General features: G+C 41.3%; 1 protein-coding gene across 5 annotated transcripts in view; it reads left to right on the top strand.

The window, feature by feature from the left end:
• The window catches only part of ADAMTSL1 (ADAMTS like 1), a 1,019,582-nt gene that overhangs the window by 880,526 nt on the left and 114,767 nt on the right, over window positions 1-24,289 (top strand). For all 5 annotated transcript variants that reach the window (XM_067041438.1, XM_067041439.1, XM_059072941.2 and 2 more), the window contains one exon: window positions 5,123-5,250. In XM_067041438.1, coding sequence (XP_066897539.1) covers window positions 5,123-5,250 — 128 coding nt within the window. The remainder of the gene's footprint in view (window positions 1-5,122; window positions 5,251-24,289) is intronic.

The raw sequence follows: 24,289 nt of genomic DNA, 5'->3' as shown, positions 1-24,289 counted from the left end.
ATGTCAAAATGATCATTTTCAGCTCCATTGCTTTGAAGGTCACTAAATAAGTCTTTATTGAGTATTTATTCAGCATGCCAGCACTATACTGAATACTGAAGACAGAACTATAAAAGAAGTAGGAGTCCCAGCTCTTGAAGTATTCATTTGCAATCTAACTGAAGGAATGAGATGTTGTAGAATGGAAAGGGCTTTGTAGTACAATTTACAACAACTCTGGAAGATCAGGAAAGGAAGGGATTCTTGTGGACTGTGGTAACAGGAGGTTGAACTTGAACTTACTCTTAAGGGATGGGGAGAATTTGGAAGGATCAACAGGAGGAAGAACATGAACTCTGTCCAAAACTAATGACAAGGAGAGTCAAAGAGGCCATCTTGAATGGAAAGGCAAGTTTGTGTTGGGATGTGGGACAGATAAGTTTGAAAAGATGAGGAAGACACTGTTCTAAAAAGAAAGGATGTACCTATAATTTCTAGGTTCTAGTCGTTTGTTGAGACCTAAAATGGGTTTAAGAATAATTTGTTAAGGTGAGAGGCCTGAGATGGTACATCATGGCTGATGTAACAAATGGGTATTTCTGTGTCCAGAGCTTGAAATTTTCCTCTGACAACTGGAAATTCCAAGGAGGACTTTCAAGATGGTAATGTAGGTTACCCACACCTGTACCATCAAAAATTACTAATTTACTAGATGTATCTGATGCTTAAGCTGATACTTTTTTACTTAGAAAACAGTAAGAAACTGTTTCGTCGAAATACGTCCTCAGAAACAAACAGTAAGCTCACTCCTTTATTTGATCGTCACAAGAACTCTCTGAGGTGTTATCCTCAATTTGCAGAAGGAACTTAGAGGCTTGCAGAGCTGAAAGGCTTGCCCAAGAACACCACGTGAGTCTATGTCTCTTGACTGAAGTCAGGAAGCCTTCCCCTGTACCACAGTTTCACATGGTTGGTTGTGGACATGACTTTGAGAGGTGGGCCTGTACAAGACAGTGGTGTCACCATTGAACCAAGGATTTAGAAGGCATCATGATGCCACCCCACACACAGGATTGCTAGAGCTTTTCCTCTAGACACCCAGAGCGGCTTCCTTTTCAAATGAGAGTACCTTCTGATGATGCATCGCAAATGCAGAGGAGAGAATTCTACCACAAGGATCTTGTGCTTGGTAGGACTGGCCCATGAGCACTTTGTCCATATTGTACTCGTTTGGACAACAAGGGCTTCACTTGTGTAACTAAAACAATTATCTGTATTCTCTCAAGTTGTCCTCAATTTGTAGAATGCTTGAGAAGACAAGCTGTCACAAAGAAGATTACAAGTAAAGGCCACAAGAAAAGCAAAATTGTGCTTTCATTTTCTAGCTAAAAATAATAATCAAAGAAATAAAGCAGCAAGTTTTAGCCCAGTAAACCAAAAGGGATTGTGGGTATGGGAGAAAAGCAGAGAGCATTAATATACCTAATATGACCACAGTACTATTTGCTATGTATGTCTTAATTATGCCCCAATCCACGTCCCCTCATCCTCTAATTCCATAAATTCCAAAACAACCCCGAGAAATCTTTCTGGTTTTGTTTGGAAAGCAGCACTATATTTCTGTGCCTGTGCATTCTAAAACAGGCCTGTCAAATTTGAAACCTAAATTCAAGCTGACAGAAGTCAGCTACCAACAAATTAAGTTAAATTAATAGAGTTGATGCCTGAAATACAAAAAAAAATGGTTTTTACCCCAGTAATCTCTCTCCCTAGATGCCAGGCTAAATAGAGAGACTAAAGCAAACCTCAGTCTCCAGCAAGCCCTTTCCTTTGCTTTGTCATGTTTCCTAGAGAGTCCTGCATGGGAAGCCTCTCCAGAAGTATTGCTCCCCCTAGTGGCAGCCTCCAGACTCCCATCTACCAATTTTATGGGCATATTAAAGACCTGAGAGATTGGAAAAAGGACTGGAACAAGAAACCCTATTTCAAATCCCTACTCTCACACAAATAAGTATGTACCTGCTTGAGCTAAAGAGTTCAGTTTTATGACTAGAAACAATTTCTAAGCATACATAATAAATGAGAAATTCATTTTGTCCCATGTAGATTTTAACTTAAGACAATATTTAAGACTGTTTTATGGAGGCAAATATTTTAGCTTCTTTATCTTTGTATGCATTTTACGGAATAGAAGAATATATGAATGCTAAATTTTGAGATCTAGATTCCTTTTTTTTCCATTCCCATTATGCCCATCTTAGTTTAAACCCTCATGGCTTTGTGCCCAGTGTGATGGAGCTCCCCCTTCTCTTCACCAGCTTTGTGGGAATTCTTTTCCAGGCTTCATACGGGCAGGAAGCATCAAGGCTCACTCAGTAGCACTGGTGCCTGGAGGAACTGATGCAGCTATGAAAGCTAACCACCACCTAAAAAGTTACATGTGTCAGGCCCAGTGTGGGAGTGGGATTTACAACTCCCTGCATGAGATCAGGCAGGTGCAGTAGTTCTTTGGGAATAAAAAATAATCTGAATATAGAGAGCTAATAAATTGTCTGGCAGGGGGATATAGGCCAGTATCGTGAGCCCCTCTCCCTTTCTTCCTCACAACCTTTTCATCCCCTGTCCTTCCTCATATTTAATTCTTCATTAAGGGTGTCCAACATTACCAACAGAAGGGTCATTGGAAATACCAAAAGGTGGTCTGCAGCTTCCTTATATACCTTATTTTAACTGTTCCTTCTGCTGGATAAGAAAACATACTTCAACTGGGGTTTAGAACGTGATAAGCTGAAATGTAGAAAGAAGAAGGGATTTGCCAATGATAAAACTTAGAAACAAAATCAAGTTCAGAAGACCTGTCTTCTAGTCTTGTGCTCTAAATGTTCACTTCAAGAACCCCTTCTGATAGGGCTCTGATAGGGAAGGAACTATGCCAACAGACTTAGGAATTTAGCAAATCTTAATCCCTGCCTTTTGAGGATGGTAAAACTGATTAATGATCCACTAAGTTCAGTCATCGAAAACTGTCAGTTCTAATGAAATCTGGTTAAGCCTGCTTTCAATATTCCCATTTGGAAATTCTTTTGGAGGCATCCATGTTCCTGGGACATCATAAAGATTTAAATCATTAAGTCAATGTTTCATTTTTTTAATCTAAAACAGCCTGAACACCTGAAAAGATTTAGCAATGATACTATGATGCATCTATTAAGATTCCTACAAAACAACAGTGATATTATTACTTAAAATATTGTATGGCTTACTAAAGATAAGCAAATTTTATAATCATCTTTCTCTTATTAGCTCTTTGAAATAAACTAAGCAGTTAGTATGTAATTGTTGACTTTGAGAGGAAACACCTAACATGGGTGAATGAGTGAATGAATGGGTGGATGAGTTCTATCACAATGTCTCATAGCCTCTCTGTCATCCCCCACAAAGTTTCAGCTCTAGTTCAATGCCACAGAAGCTAGACTGTCCCTGTAATAGTGATGATGGTCTGGAACAGCACTGAATCAAACACAAACCATCCAGAAACTTCCCTTTAGCTGAGATTTTCTATTTCCTTCCCTATTTTTATCTGAACTGCCCATACATAGCCAAATTGAAGAATGATTGATGTAAGCCTTGCTTTTTCTCTCTCCTGCCTTTCCTCCAAGAGGAGGTAAGAAAAAGCAAAGCAACAGGTCCAAGGCCAAAAGCAGAGCTGAGGAACCCTGATTCATTGGCAGACTGGTCACCCACCTCAGAATAATTAAGAGCTGACTAGAGGTGGCACCAAATTGCAAATACCATAGAGTCTGGAGAGGACTCATCAAGAGACATAGTAAAGAAAAAGAATTGTATATTGGGAGACTGCTGCTGGGACAGGAGATGTGACTCCTAGTCTTAATTTCACCACTAAGTCTTGTGAGTTCCCTGACCTTTTCATGATTTTTTTTCCCTTTCCTGAAAAACGACCCCTTACCTGCTTTCTTCCTCTGGATGGATGTTAACATGATATTAGATGAACAGTTCTTGGAGCCTTTGGAAATCAGAGAGATGGAAATGACTGACTGCAGGAACCCCAAAGTCACCGCTAAGTCATTTCTGTGCTATTGAATGATTTATTGACCTAAGGCCCTGCCAGGTCTGGCACTGGATCTCTGAAGTTCCCATCCAGTCCTCCTCCGAACACTTCTAGTTTCCCACCTCTGCATACACACTCCAGTTATCATCACCCTCATCAGGACATCAGCTTCAAGTCATCATTAGACATTAATCCGCTTAACTGCCGTCATGTCACAGGTAGTTCTTAGAAATGGCATGAATCTAGAAAAGAAAAAAATAGTAGACAGAGAGGAGTGGATTCTGAGGCTCATGGAAGGTACTCACAATTTGATTCTTATAATTCTTTTCAGGTAAAGTATCTGAACTATGTGGTGATTATTCTGGAATTTTCTCTACCATGACCCTGAAGGGCAGGCTTTACCTTCATTCTGCTGGCACCTTCACTACAAAGAGCCCTCTGCCAAGCATTGTGGGAAATAAAACAATAAATAAGGTCTAATTTCTGTGCCCAATGATATTTACAGACTAATGAAGGCAATAGAATTGAGATACAGTTACACATACAATTTCCTTCAAACGTGTGCATCAAGATCCTCTCATCAGTATTCAATCTGGCTGCTTCTCTCCCACCTCCAAGCCTTAACACATGCCTTTCTCTGTATCTGGAAGCTCTGCCTACTTTCCACCATCCAGCCAAACCCCACTCCTCCTTTATAACTTTGGCTTTTCCTGAAGAAGCCTTCCCCAAATCCATCTGCAGCATTCGTTCTAGCATCTCCTCTCACTCCTGGTGTGTGTGTTATGTGTATTCAGCACACATATGCTGCCTGCTCCAACTGTTAGCATTTAGTCCAGGTAATCAACAAACTGCATAAGCAATCCAAAAGTTCCTTATTTAGGCTTGCTAACAGAATCACACCCATCAAAGTGGCAAGAGAGGCTGGTTTCCTGAGGGTCACTGTGGCTGGTTTGTGCCTGTTGTTAAAACAGGGTTCTGACTACCCTTGAGGTTCCTTCCAGCTTTACCAATATCCAATGCCAAAAAGGCGTCAACCGACCTGACCAGGCCTACATTTCTTTTCTGTTGCTCCAGGATTCTTCTACAGCCAGATGATTCCTTACAGATCCTGGCGCCCGTGGAAGCTGATGTGGGTTTCTACACTTGTAATGCCACAAATGCCTTGGGATATGACTCCGTCTCCATTGCCGTCACATTAGCAGGTAACGTGGAAATCCCTGTTCAATTCAGAAACTGTTGACCGGTGCCTACAGCGTGCCAAGCACGCTCAGGGACACAGACATAAATAAGATCCATACCCTGCCTCCAGAAGTTTATAATCTGCAATTGTAATCAAATGGAGATAAAGTGTAATATGAGATAGAATGAAATAAGTGCTGATAACCAAAGAGGGTGCAGTTTCACTCTACCTGAGAGGTCTTAGACTTGGAGTAGAATTTTGATAAACAGAGATGCAGGAAATACTCCAGGCAGAGCGAACATGAGCAAAGGAGATGTATACAAGTAAGTAGCCTGTTGGGGAACATGAATCATGACCTAAGATCACTGAATGATCTTTTCATTTCTCCTCCATCCACCTGTTGCAAAGAAGACTTTAAGACCTGGGTAGTTGGAATTATGTGGCTGTGGGTTGGAGCACAGGTGTTCTTCTCTGTGACTGTTTATTTCAACCTCTTGGTCTAATACACCTGCCTACACTTCACCTTTATCCTTAGAGGTTAAGCAAACCATTCTACACATAGCAACTTCAGAAAATTGCGATTCAGAGGACCATGCCTCCCAAGGTTGTGGTCTCGTAGTAAGGTATTCTTATAAAACCTCTCTTACATAGGACAGATCCTTGCCTTTGAAACTGAAAGAGACCTTAGATACCAGCTAGACCAGAGCCCTCAGTTCTCAGAGGCCAGGCAACCTGAGGTCACATAGCTGCTCAGCTGGTGTCAGGGAAAAAGGGAACTGAGGTCTCCTAACCCCCAGATCATTGTTCTTCCTTCTCCCCACTGGTGCTACCAACCCAGACTCCCTTTCCTCAGATCTGGGCAGCGCAGCCTTCGTGGCGGTGTGTTGCATGTGTTTGTATTTATTCTTTTCCATTGCCGCTCCCATCAGATGATTGAGTAGATGCTAGAAAAGCCGACATCACCCCACACTGACCTCATCCGTCCACGCCAGGATTATGTTGTCACACTGTTTTCCAGTCACACATGCTACTCGCTTGCATATCTGTTTAGCAACAGTATATCTACCCCATGACCTAAGGCTGATCTGGGAAGGGACCTTGAGCAGGATGCTTTGCAGAGAGGATGAAAGTCAACAAAGAATAAGGCGAGCTAAGGGGCCCTGGGGTGGATTAGAGACTGATATCATTGCCTATTTGTGTGTGTGTGTGAATAGAACATTTGCTTTGCTCCTAATGTATTCCAGTCACAATCTTTATGCCCCTCTTCGTTATACAGAGTCTAGATGCTCGGCACCCGTCTGGTTAATTCTCTTCTGTCTTACCCCCTCCCATCTGCCTTGGCCAGGGAACTGCTGACACCCTTCCAACTGCTGGCAAGTAGTGGCTCTTACAGGATTAACTCTCTTGTTTATATTTATCCAGCTACGATTCAGCTCTGTCACAGACTAAATACCCTTTGTTCACCTGAATTTAATACTATTCACGGAAACCTGTCTGGAATTAAGCAAAGCAATTGTAACACCAGGCTTGTCTTCAGCTCTTTGAAGAGGAGCTATTGGAGGCTGCCAAAATATTCAAAGCCAGGGGAGAAAGAGAGCAGCCAGAGAGGCACCCGGGGAAAGGGAGAAAAGGAGCCGAGTGATGAAGTAGTTCACGCACACCACACCCAGGGCTTAGGAAGCTGCATCCATGGGCTTCAGTGGTGGGGTTTGTTCAGGTCTGCTAGCAGTTCTGTCAAACAGTCCCTCTGAAAGGTAAGGCCCAAAATGGATACGCTGCTTTCAGACTGTATTTGTGTCTTTACCTGGGATTATCGTCTAGCCTGGTGTCAACGTCTGCACTCACAGTTTTAAGTGACTCACACCCTCTGCCAAGTATTACTGACGAAGAGCAACAAGTTAGACCCGAGTTTTGTGATTCGTGACGCTTATAGACTAGTGAAGGCAATAGATGCACGCGTGACTACCTCGAATGCAGAGACAGTTACAGTTTCCTTCAAAGGTACCCCACATAGGCGTATAAGATACAACCTAAATATAACGTAAATGGGTGCGGGGCAGCGGTTTGCAGGGGATAGATGTGGCACATTTCTAAATCTTATTACCAGTTATACTGTTCATTAACCGTGTGACCTTGAACGAGTGTATAACCTCAGAGTCTTTGTTCTCAGCTGTAAGAGTGAAATTAATCCTATTTTACAGGATTGTTGTGAGGTTAAATAAGATTGCACGTGTGAAAAAGCGCTTAGCCCAATGCCAGGCACATAGTTCACACTCAATAAATGCTTCCTTTTCTTTCTCTAGCTCTCCTAAAATGAAACGCATCCTGAAAACAATTTTAAGATGTGTAAAACATTAGGCCAACTTTGCTTCCACGTATTTTCCACTGTAAGTCTTCACACTGAAAATTTTCAAGTACAGACTTAGGAGCTGATTCAGCTCACTTGTGATCAAATCCTCGTGATAAATCTCAGTGCTTCTGTGCTTTTAAAGACATTGTACAGTTTTTTCTGGTTTTTTGAACTTGACTTCAATATAAATGTAGGCCAAAAGGAAAAACAAGATTTTTCTTGAGGCTCAAGCACTCAGGTATCCCCATGATTTTATAAGAAATGTGTGGATTTTAGCCTTGCCTATGCACCTGAATCAACCAGATGCAGGGAAATTTGTTCATAGTAATTCACAAGAGCAGGCACAGCATGGCAGTTAAGCCTGCAGTCTCTGGAGCCTCATGATCTGGATTTGAATCCTGACTCTGTCACATCCAAGCTATATAACCCTGAGCAGCTTCTCCACACTCTCTGACTCTGTTTCTTTATTTGTCATACGGTGATAATAATAGTGTTGGACTCAGAAGGTTCTTGTGGAGATTAAATGCCTTCATCATGTAAAATGCTTATAAGTATGCCAAGCACTCAATACTCGTTAGCTCTTATTATTATTGTGAGGATAAGACAAAAGCCAGGTTATTTTTACAGTAGGGGAAATTCCTTTTCCAAGACCAGAATGCTCACAAACCCTTTGTAGAGCACCTCACTCTAATGTCTCAGTGTCTCAATGTCAAGGGGGAAGCTGAATTAGCCATCTGAAAAGCGGCTGGAGTGCCTGGCTCCAGAGCAAGGGAGGTGGCTACAGAAGGAACATTTCACATGAGCCAGAGGAAGGGAGGTCTGGTGAACCCTCCCTGGCCCATAATCGGACCTCTCCTGTTGAGTTGCCCCATCCTCTGCGTTGAGTGTGTTGTCAATTCTTCTTAGGTTCATTGTAGGTCCATTGGTACTCTCTACACAGTTTTTGCTTAAACATATAAACACCACTTAGTTTTAGACACACCAAACCTTCCTTGCTCTGCCCTGTTTGAGCCTGCAAGATATTGTCTTTAGAGCCCTTTGCTTCTCTCCAAACTCATCAGTATGTGTTGATTTTATGTTTTAAGTCCCAAAGGTTTGAGAGTACTTTGCGTGTATGTCTCAGCGTGGAGGTGGCTAATGTTTCCCTACCTACTTCCCTGGTTCTGGAAACTCAGTCATGTAGACCCAGTGGCACAAAATTCCCTTCTGTCCTAAACTGACTTAATTGGATGCCTGTTTCACTGCTCAGAAGGTAAATGAGAGGGGAGGGTAGCAGGGGCTGGGGAGGAGTATAAGAATGTCACCAAAATGTCACATGCCTGACATGTTGAAGAACTGATTACTTTGTGTGAGGGTATAAACACAGGTAAAGAAGAGTTTCTGGTGTGTGCAAAGACAGGCACTAAGATTGGAGAGCTGTCTTGACTAGTCAGATTCAGCATTCAGCCAGAGTTGCTCAGAAGGCTTCCAGATCTGAATGGTGTAGGCAGCGTTTTGAAGGAAAGCAGTAGTTTCCTGGTAAATTGCTTCAGTCTGGATCAGTGGAGGGGAGCTTTACTTACCAATGCAGATGAGGCTTGTCCAGGTGTAAGCCATTGATGAGGTCATAGCCATAAGGGAAACGTTTTTGGTTGTCATTGATTTTATAAGATCACAAAAGAGATACTGTAAGGCCTGCTTGACATCATCAATGGAAAATGAGAAGAAGATGGGGGCTGAAGGATGAGTGTATCTTTCACTGAAAGGAGAGAACACAGATGAGCTCATCCAAAGTTTTCACAGGAAAAGAGAGACAGAAAATATTCCTCCTTCCCTGGCATGTTTTTCTGCATTTTTATGAGTTGAATAGCTGACACATATTGTGTCTAATAAAGAGATCACAGAATCCTCACTGGGAAAATAAAAATAAAAGGCAGTTGTTTTTTTTTAAATTCTTCTTTCTCGGCCCCCTCCTCATGATTTAGTAACTGCAATAAAAGCCAAGCAGTTTTGTAAGCTTTTCATAACGTAAGTCATTTCAAATTGGCATTTCTGAATTTTTCATCCAGCCGTTGTTAACCAGAGGACTTCATAGAGAGTTAGGCTCAGAGAAGGGTTTGTCACCAGCAGCAAAGATCGACAAAGGAAGGTTTGCCCCAGTATACTAGATCAGAGGGAAAGGCACACAAGTTTGCCTCTCTTCCTAGTGGCGCTCTGAGCAACAGGGTAGTGGCCATTGACTGATTCAAGCTGCCATCAAGGGACTTCGTTATCTAATACAATACCAGGGAACCAGGTTCCTTAAGTTTTCCTCAATATGTATAGATGTGTAGCATGCCCACTAAAGAGGCCTAGCTTTTAGAGAATTCAGGTCAAATGGATGAGAGTATAGCAGGAGAATCCAACTTACGCTGCTCCCCAGTAGACTAGAGGAAACAAACAAGGAAGTACAAATGATCTAGGCTAACCCATCTCACATCCTGACAAAGCAATTCCCACATCTGTCCAATGGAATGAAGGAAGGATGGGTGGTTGGACATGTAGTGGGTACCATATCCTTGGTTGTTTCTAGGAGAGGCTGCAACATCATGGAGCTGTACTGGGTATAGGGTCCCTCGTCTAGGACTCTGCAGTGGCACATGCAAAATAAGTTAGGTCAGCACCGCTTGCTGCCTTAGTGTCCTGAGGAGTTGTCAACTTCAATTGAATAATCAGAAGAGGTAATGGCAGTAACCTGAGTAACCTGACACGCTGGCATTGGCAAAAATATCTTTAGGGAAGGGTGATTGAACCAAGGGAGGAGAAGGAAGCCTTGCAGCCTGGGGATGTGCAAGAAAGGGCAGTTTAAGCCCTACCCACTTCCTTAGATCCTAAGGGCCCTGCAATATTGATACCGAAGGCACACCAACTAAACAGAATCACAAAGGTGGAGAAATACCAAGTCCTTCTCTTTTTTTCGTGCAACATAATTAATTAGTAGTCACAGTGTGGACCCTGAATCATCAAGAAAAGGTTAAATTTGGTTAAAATTGTTTTATCAGCTTTATTGAGGTATAATTTACGTCCCATAATATTCACCCATTGTAAGTGTTCAATTCAGTGATATTTTAGCAAATTTTTTAAGTTGTGTAACCATCACAGCAAACCAAGGTTATTGTTTGCTGAAAAGCTCCATGGAGGTATAATTCACATACTATACAAGTCAACCATTTAAAGTATACAATTCAGTGGCTTTTAGTAATTCAGAGTTGTGCATTCATCACCACACTCAATTTTAGAACATTTTCATTATCCCCAAATATACTCCACACCTCTTAGCCATCACTCCCCAATCCCCCCATTTCCTCCAGCCCTAGGGAACTACTAATATACTCTGTCTTCATAGATCCGCCTATTCTAGACACTTCAAATAAATAGAGTAATGCATGGTCCTTTGTTACTGACTTAGCATAGTATGTTCAGGATCCACACATTTTGTGGCATGTATGCTGCATTCCTTTTCATGGTGGAATAATATTCCATGGTATGAATACATCACATCTTCCATTTGTCAGTTGATGGACATTTGGGTTGTTTCCAGTTTTTGGCTGTCATGAATAATGCTGCAGTGACCGTTCATGTGCAAGTTTTTGTGTGGACATGTTTTCATTTCTCTTGGGTATATCTACCTAAAAGTGGAATTGCTGGATTGTGTGGCACATGTATGTTTAACTTTTTAAGAAACTGTCAACTGTGTTCCTAAGTACCTGCCCCATTTTATATTTCCATCATCAGTGTATGAGGATTCCAGTTTCTCCACATCCTCACCAATGCTTGTTACTGTCTATTTTTTAAATTACAGCCATACTTATGGATGTAAAGTGATAATTCACTGTGATTTTAATTTCCATTTCCCTAGTGACTGACAGTGTTTTCACGTGCTTATTAGTTGTTTATATATCTTCTTTGTTGGAATAGCAACTTTGGTGATAAAGACAGTGTATATGGCCTGTGTATTAGTTTTTTATTGCTGCCCTAACAAATTACCACAAGCTTAGAGTCCTAAAACAACACAAATATATTATCTTACAGTTCTGTAGGTCAGAAGTCCAGTACAGTCTCACCAGCATAAAGTCAAGGTGTCAATGGGGTACACTCCTTTCTGTAAACTCCAGGAGAAAATGCTTTCCCTGTCCATTTGGATTGTTGGCAGAATTTAGGTCATTGCAACCTACGACTATGGTGCCTGTTTTAACTGAGTGTCATTCCCAGGTTCTAGAGGCTGCTGCATTCCTTAGCCCTTGGCCCTCTTCCTCCATCTTCAAAGCTAGCAGTTGGGGGTTGAGTCTTTCTCATGTGGCCTCTCTCAGACAAACTTCAGTCTCCCTCTTTCAATTTTAAGAGCTCAAGTGATTAGACTGGCCCACCTAAATAATCTAGGATAATCTCCCTATTTTAAGGTCAGTTCATTAACAACCTTAATTGCAGGGAATTGCAACTTTAATTCCCTTTTGTCATGTAATATAGTCACAGAGTCCAAGGATTAGAATGTGGACAGCTTTGGGGGGGCCCCCCTCCCCACATTATTCTGCCTACCACACCCTGTCTGAAGGGCACAGCTTATTTTCATCTTACTAATGTCAAAGGAAAACACAAATCTAATGTTGGTAGACCTTCCAATTTTTCCATATAAGCCAATCCAAAACACACACACGCCTGCACACACACGCACACACTCGCACACACACGCCTTTTGTTTTTAATCTCTCCACTTTTTTACTGAGCCCCACTAATTCAAAATTTTTTAAAATTCTTTCCAGACCAAACATGTCAGTGGTCTGCACATAGCCTGGAGGCTACCAGTGCCCTCTGGTTAAATCATCCATTTTCTATATTCTCTGCTCATATATTACACCTCATTTCTCAGTATAGTCAAGAGTGTTACTAAAGTGTAATAATTTATTTTATTAGATTACACTAAAACCATGTCATGGTTTGGATGGGAGAGAAATATTTATTTTTTTACTACCCCTAAACAGGAAACTTATTGTAACAATGGAATAGGTAAGATTTTAGGGAAAGTATTTGCCTCATTACAAAACTTAGAGCAGATTTAGAACTATAAACTTGTGTCCTTATTGTAAACAGAGGGGTTTTAAATAGATGCACACTTGGGTCTTTTTTTAGATCTAAAAGTTCTATGAATCTCTTACATACAAATAAAGTATAGCAATCTCCACCCACTACTACCAGCTCTAAACTCCCCTTACTTGAAATTCTAACATTTGCAAATTCTATCATTTACTTCCTTTATCTGTGGGAGACTAAAAGACTAGATGGCAAAGGAAGGATAGCTTTTGCAGTAAAATTTAGGAAAAATTACAGATGACAGGGAAAGGTATCAGTGGACTGGTGAGGAGAAAGGGTGTAGAGTTGACTAAAAGGTCAAACACTAATTCAGGAGGCAGGAAGTGGGAGTGAAGGAGACCTTGCAAGAGAGACAGCAGGACAGGAAGGAGTTAAAAATTCCTGAGCTATAAAATGTGAAAGGCACTTGGAAAGAGAACCAGGCTAAAGAAAATATCATGCATTTTAATATGACTATTATCTGTAACAAAGCAACTCTTGTTGAAATTGCCAGGTAGCCACATCCTGAAAAGATTCTGACCAGCAAGGGATAGTAACTGGCCACTAATAGTCAGGATCCATCATTACTGATTTCAAATATACAAGATGTTGTTGGTATTTTTAGAAAAGTTTTCATAGGTTCATAAGACAAGTTTTCATAGGTTCATACTGATTGTGTTTCCATAAACTTCATCTGACTCATGAGTTCTTCAGTTTGTCAACTGGGAATTCTCACTTCAGTGAGTTTTCACAGATTTCACTCCAGTGGCCCTTCTGAGAGACCTATGATAGTTGCAGTGTAAGCAGAGGCTAGCATTTCTTAAGGTGTTGCTTTCATATTCTCACTGATTACAAGGCATTATCCATGGATTAAATCTAGATTAAATACAATTTGCTTAGTTTTAGGTGGTGAAAGTATGTGAAATTTATAACACCTTATTGCTGTATATTCAAATATTTTAATTAGTGGGCGTCACTATCTTATTCACTTTTCTCTTGAATTAAGATTTGGGTCTCCTGTGGATCTCATTACGGTTTCCTTGAACAGAGTCATGGGGGCACCAGCAAGTCAGCCTGGCATGCGTTGTTTCACAACTTCTCTGGAAGTAGATACTTTCTGGGGACTCCAACAAGACCAGCCTCGGTGTGACTTGAAGCTCTGTCTGTCCGGAGACTGATACCAGTTTCAGGAGAAGCTGCAGTATTTAAATAATTTCTTCCTTGTTTAGCCTGAAACCCTCACAGTTCTTCAAAATAGAAGCACTTGAGTTCCTTCTCACTCAAAGATTTGTTCTCTCTCCTCTTTCCTGTTTTTTCCTCTTTCTTTCTTTAAACTTGTCCTTTCTTTGTGTTTTTTTGGTTTATCAGAAGTTCCCAACGCTGCTCCTCAGAGCATTTTCTCCATGTATCATAGCAAGGATAATGCTGATGATAGCTAACATTTATTCAAACTTCATGCTGTGCTAAGGAATCATTCCTACAGTTTTACAAGCATTAATGTGCTTATTGCTCTCAGCAACCGTAGAAGTAGAAAACCAAGGCACAGAGAGACTAAATAACTTGCCTAAGGCCACTCAACTATTGAGGGATGGAGTCTGAACACCTGCCATGGAGGCACCACTTCTCATGCCCATGCCCCCTGCAGGCATCATTACTTATGCTGCACTTTTGCTGCTCAGTCCTCCTGAACGTAACCCAGAATCCATATCTGAGCAGTACTCCAGGAAGACTCTGACAATCACTGCAATCATAATCTCAGGTCTATCTGCCATTTTTGCATCCTCCCCGGAGTGCTTGGGTCATCTTCAAACCTGCCTCCTGCAGTCATGGTTTCCAAAATTGCCCAGTTTCCCCGTCACCCTCAATAAGTCTTCTCATTCTCCTTGGGAGTGAATGCATATGCACACTTCCTAGAATAGACTGCCTCTCACTCAACAGTCAGCCTCTGAAGACTTTGAAGTACAATCCAGTTTTTTCTCTATCATTTTCAATTTTTTTAATTTAATTTATTTTATATTGGAGTATAGTTGATTTACAATATTGTGTTAGCTTCTGGTGTACCGCAAAGTGATTCAGTTATACATATACATATATCCATTCTTTTTCAAATTATTTTCCCATGCAAGTTATGACAGAATATGGAGTAGAGTTCCCAGTGATATATAATAGGTCCTTGTTGATTATCTATTTTATATATAATAGTGTGTGTATGTTAATCCCAAACACCTAATTTATGCTTCCCCCCCTTCATGTTTCCCCTTTGATAACCATAAGTTTGTTTTTGAAGTCTGTGAGTCTGTTTCTATTTTGTAAGTAAGTTCATTTGTATCTTTTTTTTAAAATATTCCACATGCAACTGATATCATATGATGATATTTGTCTTTCTCTGTCTGACTTACTTCACTTAGTATGATAATCTCTAGGACAATCATGTTACTGTAAATGGCATTATTTCTTTGTTTTTCATGGCTGAGTAATATTCTATTATATGGTACATATGTAACGTCTTTTTTTTAATTTTTGGATTTTATTTTATTTTTTTATATAGCATGTTCTTATTAGTCATCAATTTTATGCATATCAGTGTATACATGTCAATCCCAATCACCCAATTCATCACACCACCAGCTCCATCCCCCTGTGGCTTTCCCCCCCTTGGTGTCCATACGTTTGTTCTCTACATCTGTGTCTCAACTTCTGACCTGCAAACTGGTTCATCTGTACCATTTTTCTAGGTTCCACATACATGCGTTAATATACGATATTTGTTTTTCTCTTTCTGACTTACTTCACCCTGTATGACAGTCTCTAGATCCATCCACATCTCAACAAATGGCCCAATTTCATTCCTTTTTATGGCTGAGTAATATTCCATTGTATATATGTACCACATCTTCTTTATCCATTTGTCTGTAGATGGGCATTTAGGTTGCTTCCATGACCTGGCTATTGTAAATAGTGCTGCAATGAACATTGAGGTGCGTGCATATTTTTGAATTATGGTTTTCTCGGTATATGCCCAGTAGTGGGATTGCTAGATCATATGGTAATTCTATTTTTAGTTTTTTAAGGAACCTCCATACAGTTCTCCATAGTGGCTGTATCAATTGACATTCACACGAACAGTGCAAGAGGGTTCCCTTTTCTCCACACCCTCTCCAGCATTTGTTGTTTGTAGATTTTCTGATGATGCCAATTCTAACTGGTGTGAGGTGATACCTCATTATAGTTTGATCTGCATTTCTCTAATAATTAGTGATGTTGAGCTGCTTTTCATGTGCTTCTTGGCCATCTGTATGTCTTCTTTGGAGAAATGTCTATTTAGATCTTCTGCACATTTTTGGATTGGGTTGTTTGTTTTTTTAATATTGAGCTGCATGAGCTGTTTATATATTTTGGAGATTAATCCTTTGTCCGTTAATTCATTTGCAAATATTTTCTCCCATTCTGAGGGTTGTCTTTTCATCTTGTTTATGGTTTCCTTTGCTGTGCAAAAGCTTTGAAGTTTCATTAGGTCCCATTTGTTTAGTTTTGTTTTTATTTCCATTACTCTAGGAGGTGGATCAAAAAACATCTTGCTGTGATTTATGTCAAAGAGTGTTCTTCCTATGTTTTCCTCTAAGAGTTTTATACTGTCCAGTCTTACATTTAGGTCTCGAACCCATTCTGAGTTTACTTCTGTGTATGATGTTAGGGAGTGTTCTAATTTCATTCTTTTACATGTAGCTGTCCAGTTTCCCCAGCACCACTTATTGAAGAGGCTGTCTTTTCTCCATTGTATATCCTTGCCTCCTTTGTCATAGATTAGTTGACCATGGGTGCATGTGTTTATCTCTGGGCTTTCTATCTTGTTACATTGATCTATGTTTCTGTTTTTGTGCCAGTACTGTATTCTCTTGATTACTGTAGCTTTGTAGTATAGTCTGAAGTCAGGGAGTCTGATTCTTCCAGCTCCGTTTTTTTCCCCTCAAGACTGCTTTGGCTATTTGGGGTCTTTTGTGTCTCCCTACAAATTTTAAGATTTTTTGTTCTAGTTCCATAAAAAATGCCATTGGTAATTTGATAGGGATTGCACTGAATCTGCAGATTGCTTTTGGTAGTATAGTCATTTTCACAGTATTGAATCTTCCATTGCAAGAACGTGGTATATCTCTCCATCTGTTGCTGACATCTTTAATTTTTCATCAATGTCTTATAGTTTTCTGCATACAGGCCTTTTGTCTCCCTGGGTGGGTTTATTCCTACATATTTTATTCTTTTTGTTGCAGTGGTAAGTGGGAGTGTTTCCTTAATTTCTCTTTCAGATTTTTCATCATTAGGATATAGGAATGCAAGAGATTTCTGTGCATTAATTTTGTATCCTACAACTTTACCAAATTCATTGATTAGATCTAGTAGTTTTCTGGTGGCATCTTTAGGATTCTCTATGTATAGTATAATGTCTATATCTTTTTCCATTCTCTCACTTTCATCCTGTATGTGTCCCTAGGTCTGAAGTGGGTCTCTTGTAGACAGCATATGTATGGGTCTTGTTTTTGTATCCATTCAGCAAGCCTGTGTCTTTTGGTTGGAGCATTTAATCCATTCACATTTAAGGTAGTTATCGATATGTATGTTCCTATGACCATTTTCTTAATTATTTTGGTTTTCTTTTTGTAGGTCCTTTTCTTCTCTTGTGTTTCCCACCTAGAGAAGTTCCTTTAGCATTTGTTGTAGAGCTGGTTTGGTGGTGCTGAATTCTCTTAGCTTTCGCTTTTCTGTAAAACTTTTGATTTCTCCATTGAATCTCGATGAGATCCTTGCTGGATAGAGTAATCTTGGATGTAGGTTCCTCCCTTTCATCACTTTTAGTATATCATGCCACTCCCTCTGGATTGTAGAGTTTCTGCTGAGAAATCAGCTGTTAACCTTACGGGAGTTCCCTTGTATGTTATTTGTCATTTTTCCCTTGCTGCTTTCAATAATTTTTCTTTGTCTTTAGTTTTTGCCAGTTTGATTACTATGTGTCTCAGCATGTTTCTCCTTGGCTTTATCCTGTATGGGACTCGCTGTGCTTCTGGACTTGGGTGGCTATTTCCTTTCCCATGTTAGGGAAGTTTTCGACTATAATCTCTTCAAATATTTTCTCTGGTCTTTTGTCTCTCTCTTCTTCTGGGACTCCTATAATGCGAATGTTGTTGAGTTTAATGTTGTCCCAAGAGGTCTCTTAGGCTGCCTTCATTTCTTTTCATTCTTTTTTCTTTATTCTGTTCCACAGCAGTGAATTCCACCATTCTGTCTTCCAGGTCACTTATCCTTTCTTCTGCCTCAGTTATTCTGCTATTGATTCCTTCTAGTGTAGTTTTCATTTTAGTTATTGTATTGTTCATCTCTGTTTGTTTGTTCTTTAATTTGTCTAGGTCTTTGTTAAACATTTCTTGCATCTTCTCAATCTTTGCCTCTATTCTTTTTCTGAGGTCCTGGATCATGTTCACTATCATTATTATGAATTCTTTTTCTGGAAGGTTGCCTATCTCCACTTCATTTCATTGTTTTTCTGGGGTTGTATCTTGTTCCTTCATCTGGTTCATAGCCCTCTGCCTTTTCATCTTGTCTGTCTTTCTGTGAATGTGGTTTTTGTTCCACAGGCTGCAGGATTGTAGTTCTTCCTGCTTCTGCTGTCTGCCCTCTGATGGATGAGGCTATCTAAGAGGCTTGTGCATGTTTCCTGATGGGAGGGACTGGTGGTGGGTAGAGCTGACTATTGCTCTGGTGGGAAGAGCTCAGTAAAAGTTTAATCTTCTTGACTGCTGATGGGTGGGGCTGGGTTCCCTCCCTTTTGGTTGTTTGGACTGAGGCAACCCAACACTGGAGCCTACCTGGGCTCTTTGGTGGGTCTAATGACAGACTCTGGGAGGGCTCATGCCAGTCAGTACTTCCCAGAACAATGCTGCCAGTGTCCTTGTCCCCACAGTGAGCCACAGCCACCCCCCCTGCCTCTGTAGGAGACCCTTCAACACCAGCAGGTAAGTCTGGTTCAGTCTCCCCTGGGGTCACTGCTCCTTCTCCTGTGTCCCGATGCACACACTACTTTGTGTGTGCCCTCCAAGGGTGAATTCTGTTTCCCCCAGTCCTTTCGAAGTCCTGCAATCAAATCCCACTTGCGTTCAAAGTCTGATTCTCTAGGAATTCCTCCTTGCATTGCCGGACCCCCAGGTTGGGAAGCCTGACGTGGGGCTCATAACCTTCACTCCGGTGTGTGGACTTCTGTGGTATAAGTGTTTTCCAGTCTGTGAGTCACCCATCCAGCAGTTATGGGATTTGATTTTACTGTGATTGCCCCCATCCTACCATCTCATTGTGGCTTCTCCTTTTTCTTTGGATGTGGAGTATCTTTTTTGGTGAGTTCCAGTGTCTTCCTGTCAATGTTTGTCCAGCAGCTAGTTGTGATTCTGGTATTCTCGCAAGAGGGAGTGAGAGCCTGTCCTTCTACTCCGCCATCTTCGTTCCTCCAGCTACCATGTTTTCTTTATCCATTCCTCTGTAGATAGACATTTAGGTTGCTTCCATGTTTTGGCTACTGTAGTAGATAATGCTGCAATGAACATTGCAGTATCTTATGAAAAGATACATTGCATGTATCTTTTCAAATTATGGTTTTCTCCAGATACATGCCCAGGAGTGGGATTGCTGGATCATATGGTAGTTCTGTTTTTATTTTTTTAAGGAACCTCCACATTGTTTTCTGTAGTGGCTATACCAATTTACATTCCCACCAACTTGTAGGAAGGTTTCCTTTTCTCCACACCCTCTCCAGCATTTAATGTTTATAGACTTTTTGATGATGACCATTCTGACTGGTGTGAGGTGATACCTCATTGTAGTTTTGATTTGAATTTTTCTGATAATTAGTGATGTTGAGCATCTTTTCATAGGTTTTTAGGCCATTTGTTTGTGTTCTTTGGAAAAATGTCTATATCTTCTGCCCATTTTTTGATGGGTTTATTTTTTTGATATAGAGCTGCGTGAGCTGTTGGTATATTTTAGAGATTAATCACTTGTTGGTTGCATCATTTGCAAATATTGATATTTTCTCCCATTCCTGGTTGTCTTTTTGTTTTTTTTATGGTTTCCTTTGCTCTGCAAAACCTTTTAAGTTTAATTAGGTCCAGTTTTTGCTTTTACTTTTATTACTTTAGAAGGTGAATCCAAAAATACATTTCTCCTTTTTTGTCTCTTGTAACAGTCTTTATTTTAAAGTCTATTTTGCCTGATATGAGTATTGCTACTCCAGCTTTCATTTGATTTCCATTTGCATGGGATATCTTTTTCCATTCCCTCACTTTCAGTCTGTATGTGTCCCTAGAACTAAAGTGGCTCTCTTGTAGACAACATGTATGTGGATATTGTTTTTGTAACCATTCAGCCAGTCTGTGTCTTTTGGTTGGAACATTTAATCCATATACATTTAAGGTAATTATCAATATATATGTTCATATTGACATGTTAATGTTTTGTTTTTGTTTTTGCAGTTCTTTTTTCTTCCCTTCCTCTTTGGTTCTCTTCTCTTGTGATTTGATGACTATCTTTAGTGTTTCATTTGGATTGTTTTTCTCTTTTTTTCTGTGTATCTACTGTAGATATTTGGTCTGTGTTTACCATGAGGTTTTGATATAGCAGTCTATATTTATACAAGATTGTTTTAAGTTACTGTTTTCTTAATTTCAAATGCATTTCCAAACCCTGTGTTTGTACTTTCCTCTTCTCACAATTGCTGGTTTTGATATCATATTTGTGTGTAAATGATTTCCTACCTCTACTGTATGTTTGTCTTTACTGGTGAGCTTTCCCATTCGTAATTTTCTTGTTTCTAGTTGTGTGCTTTTCTTTTCTACTTAGAGAAGTTCCTTCAGCATTTGTTGTGAAGCTGGTCTGGTGGTCCTGAGTTCTCTTAGCTTTTGCTTGTCTGTAATGCGTTTCATTTCCCCATCGAATCTGAATAAGAGCCTTGCAGGGTAGAATACTCTGGGTTGTAGGTTCTCCCCTTTCATCACTTTAAATATATGGTGCCACTCCTTTCTGGCCTGCAGAGTTTCTACTGAAAAAATCAGCTGTTGTCCTTATGGAGATTCCTTTGTATGTTATTTGTTGCTTTTCCCTTGTTGCTTTTAATATTTTCTCTGTCTTTAATTTTTGTTAGTTTGGTTAATATGTGTCTTGGTGTGTTCCTCCTTGGGTTTATCCTGTATGGGACTCTCTGTTCTTCTGGACTTGAGTGTTTCCTTTCCCATGTTAGGGAAGTTTTTGGCTATAATCTCTTCAAATATTTTCTCAGGCCCTTTGTCTTCTCTTTTTGGGACCCCTATAATGTGAACATTGTTGCATTTAGTGTTGTGTCTGTGGTACCTGAGACTGTCCTTGTTTCTTTCATTCTTTTTTCTTTATTCTGTTCCATGGCAGTGATTTCCACCACTCTGTCTTCCAGGCCACTTATTTGTTCTGCCTCATTTATTCTGCTATTGATTCCTTCTATTGTACTTTTCATTCCAGTTATTGTATTGTTCATCTCTGTTTGTTTATTCTTTAAGTCTTCTAGCTCTTTGTTGAACATATTTTGTATCTTCTCAGTCTGTGCCTCCATTCATTTCCCAAGATCTTGGATCATCTTTACTATCATAACTCTGAATGCTTTTTCAGGTAGATTGCCTATCTCCACTTCACTTAGTTGTTCTTCTGGGTTTTTATCTGGTTCCTTTATCTGGATATTTCTCTGCCATCTTATTTTGTCTAACTTTACGCTTTTGTGGTCTCCTTTGTGCAGGCTGCAGGGTTGTAGTTCCTCTTGCTTCTGGTTTATGGCCCCTGGTAGGTGAGATCTGTCCGGGGATTATGCAGGCTTCCTGGTGGGAGGGACTGGTGCCTACCCACTGGTGGATGGAGCTGGATCTTGTCCCTCTGGTGAGCAGGATTGCATTAAGGGGTGTGTTTAGAGGTGGCTGAGGCTCAGGACAACTTTAGACACCCTGTCTGCTGATGGTTGGGGCTGTGTTCCCACCTTGTTGGTTGCTTGGCCTAAGGCATCCCAGCACTGGAGCCTGCAGACTTTTGGGTGGGGCCAGATCTCAGTGCCAAAATGGCGACCTCCAGGAGAGCTCACACCAGTGAATATTCACTGGGCCCTCCACCACCAGTGTCTTTGCCTGCACAGTGAGGCACAGCCGACCTCTGCCTCCCCAGGTGACCCTCCAAGACCGCTGGTAGGTTTAACCCAGGCTCCTATGGAGTCACTGCTTTGTGCTGGGTCCCAGTGCATGTGAAATCTTATGTGCACCCTCCAAGAGTTGAGTCTCTCTTTCCCCCTCTCCTGTGGAGCTCCTGCAATCAAGCCCCACTGGCCTTCAAAGCCAAATGCTTTAGGGCTCTTCCTCCTGATGCCATACACTCAGCCTGGAGAGCTTGATGTGGGGCTCAGAACTTTCACTCATGTGGGAGAACCTCTGCAATGTAATTATTTTCCATTTTGTGGGTTGTCTCCCCCACCCTGGCATGTATGGGATTTGATTATATCATGAAAGTGCCCCTCCTACCATCTCATTGTGGCTTCAACTTTGTCTTTGGATGTAAAATATGTTTTTTGGTAGGTTCCAGTCTTTTTTGTCAGTCGTTGTTCAGCAGTTAGTTGTGATTTTGGTGTTTTCGTGAGAGAGGGTGAGCTCAATTCCTTCTACTCTGCCATCTTGTCCAGAATTGAGGGGCCACTTTTAGTTTGTATGCTTGGTGCCTCTTTCTTCAGCATGTGCTGGCTGTTATCCCCTTGATATGGAGCATACAGGTGCAGCCACCTGTGTGCACTCAGATGGTGGGGGCAGCGATGAGTTCCCACTCGTGGGTCTCCTGCCACCGGCAGCCCTCACACCTCTGGTACAGCTGGGGTAGCTATTGGCACCTGCTCCCGGTTCTCTTGGCAGTGGCAGCAGGGGCAGCTATTACCATCTGTTCACAGCCCATGTTCTCTTCCCAGATGGCATGGGCAGAGATTGGCACCTGCTCGTGGGTGTCAGAGTGGCGGCAGCAGCTCACGCAGTCCTGGGACATCAGGGCCAGCACTTGGCACTTACTTGTGGGTCTCATAGTGACAGCAGTGCCCTGCACACTCCTGGGACAGCAGAGGCAGCACTTGCACCTGCTCGCAGGTCTTGTAGCAGCAGCAGCAGTGCACACACTCCTGGGACTCTTAGTGGTGGTGGCGGCCCGGGCCCGCCTCTGGAGCCCAAGATAGCAGCAGCATTTCATGCCTGCCCCCAGAGGTCATGTAGGCTGTGTTCTGTTGCCTGAGAGTGTGCACAGATAAAGAAGCTCCTATGATGGTCCCGCCCCTTTCCTCCTGTGCCCCCCCAACAGTGGTGCCTTGCCTCTCTGGTGGGCCAAGGCTTCTTCCAAGTATGCCCTCAGTTGCCACATTCCAGCCTCTTCAGGCTGTCTCGGGGCAGCCAACCCCAGTCCTCTCCCTGAATCTGACCTCCAAAGCCCAAACTCCAGCATCCAGCACACCCTGCACCAGTGGACAAGTGTCTGAGACTGGGGAGCACAGGGCGGTGTTACCAACCATCTGTGCAGGTCACTGTTCTGCCTCCCTCAAACCAATTGCTGCACTGTCCTCTGAGGCTCCAAAGCTCCCCCTCCATCCAGGCTGATCTTCCCACTAGTGAGGCAACTTCCCAGGGTGCAGGAACCTTTTTTCCTTCACAGCTTCCTCCCTGGGGTGCAAGTCCCATCCCAATTCCTTTCTCTCTCTTTCTTTTTTCTTTTGTCCTACCCGGTTACATGGAGGTTTTCTTGCCCTTTTGGAAGTCTGAGGTCTTCTGCCAGTGTTCAGTAGATGTTCTGTGTGAGTCGTTCCACTTGTAGATGTATTTTTGATGTACTTGTTGGGGTCAGTGAGCTCCATGTCCTTCTCCTCTGCCATCTTGATACCCCCTCAAATTTTGTTGTTGTTGTTGAAGTATAGTTGATTTGCAATATTTTCAGTGTACTGCAAAGTGATTCAGTTATACATATATACATAGGTATGTATTCTTTTTCAGATTCTCTTCCATTATAAGTTATTACAAGATATTGAATATAGTTCCCTATGCTATACAGTAGATCCTCGTTATTTTTGATGGCTAAGAATTGTAGAGAACCATTTTCAAATGCCATTTGTGACTCATAATGTTAGAAGAGTTGAAAGAAGACCCTTTGATTCATTCATTTAATGAGTCAATAAATATTAATTAAACATGGATTAATTAGCATCTGTTCTAATTTGGCACTTTTTTCTGTTTGCCTATCTCACAAACAAAACCATAAATATATGACGGTTAAAATATGATAGATTTTTTTCTCACTCACCTAACGTCTAAAATTATTGCACAAAAGGTTTTTTGTGGTTTGGGTCAAGAAGTGGCACACTTGACTTCTGCTCCCGTTCCATTTGCTACAATTCACTCTCTTGCCCACCCCTAACTGCAGAGAGGCTGGTAAATGACCTGACTATGTGCCTAGGAAGAAAAAGAAAAGTATTTGGTTGGTAGCAGATCCATCTCTGCCATCACTTCTAAAATGGAAGGCATTGTGCTGTTGAAAACAAAGTTGCTGTTAGCAGAGG

The sequence above is a fragment of the Kogia breviceps genome, chromosome 8, assembly GCF_026419965.1.
Source record: "Kogia breviceps isolate mKogBre1 chromosome 8, mKogBre1 haplotype 1, whole genome shotgun sequence".
In the NCBI taxonomy this organism is placed as follows: Eukaryota; Metazoa; Chordata; class Mammalia; order Artiodactyla; family Physeteridae; genus Kogia; species Kogia breviceps.
The sequence above is the reverse complement of the archived record's forward strand: the minus strand, read 5'-3'. Positions and strand labels throughout refer to the sequence as shown.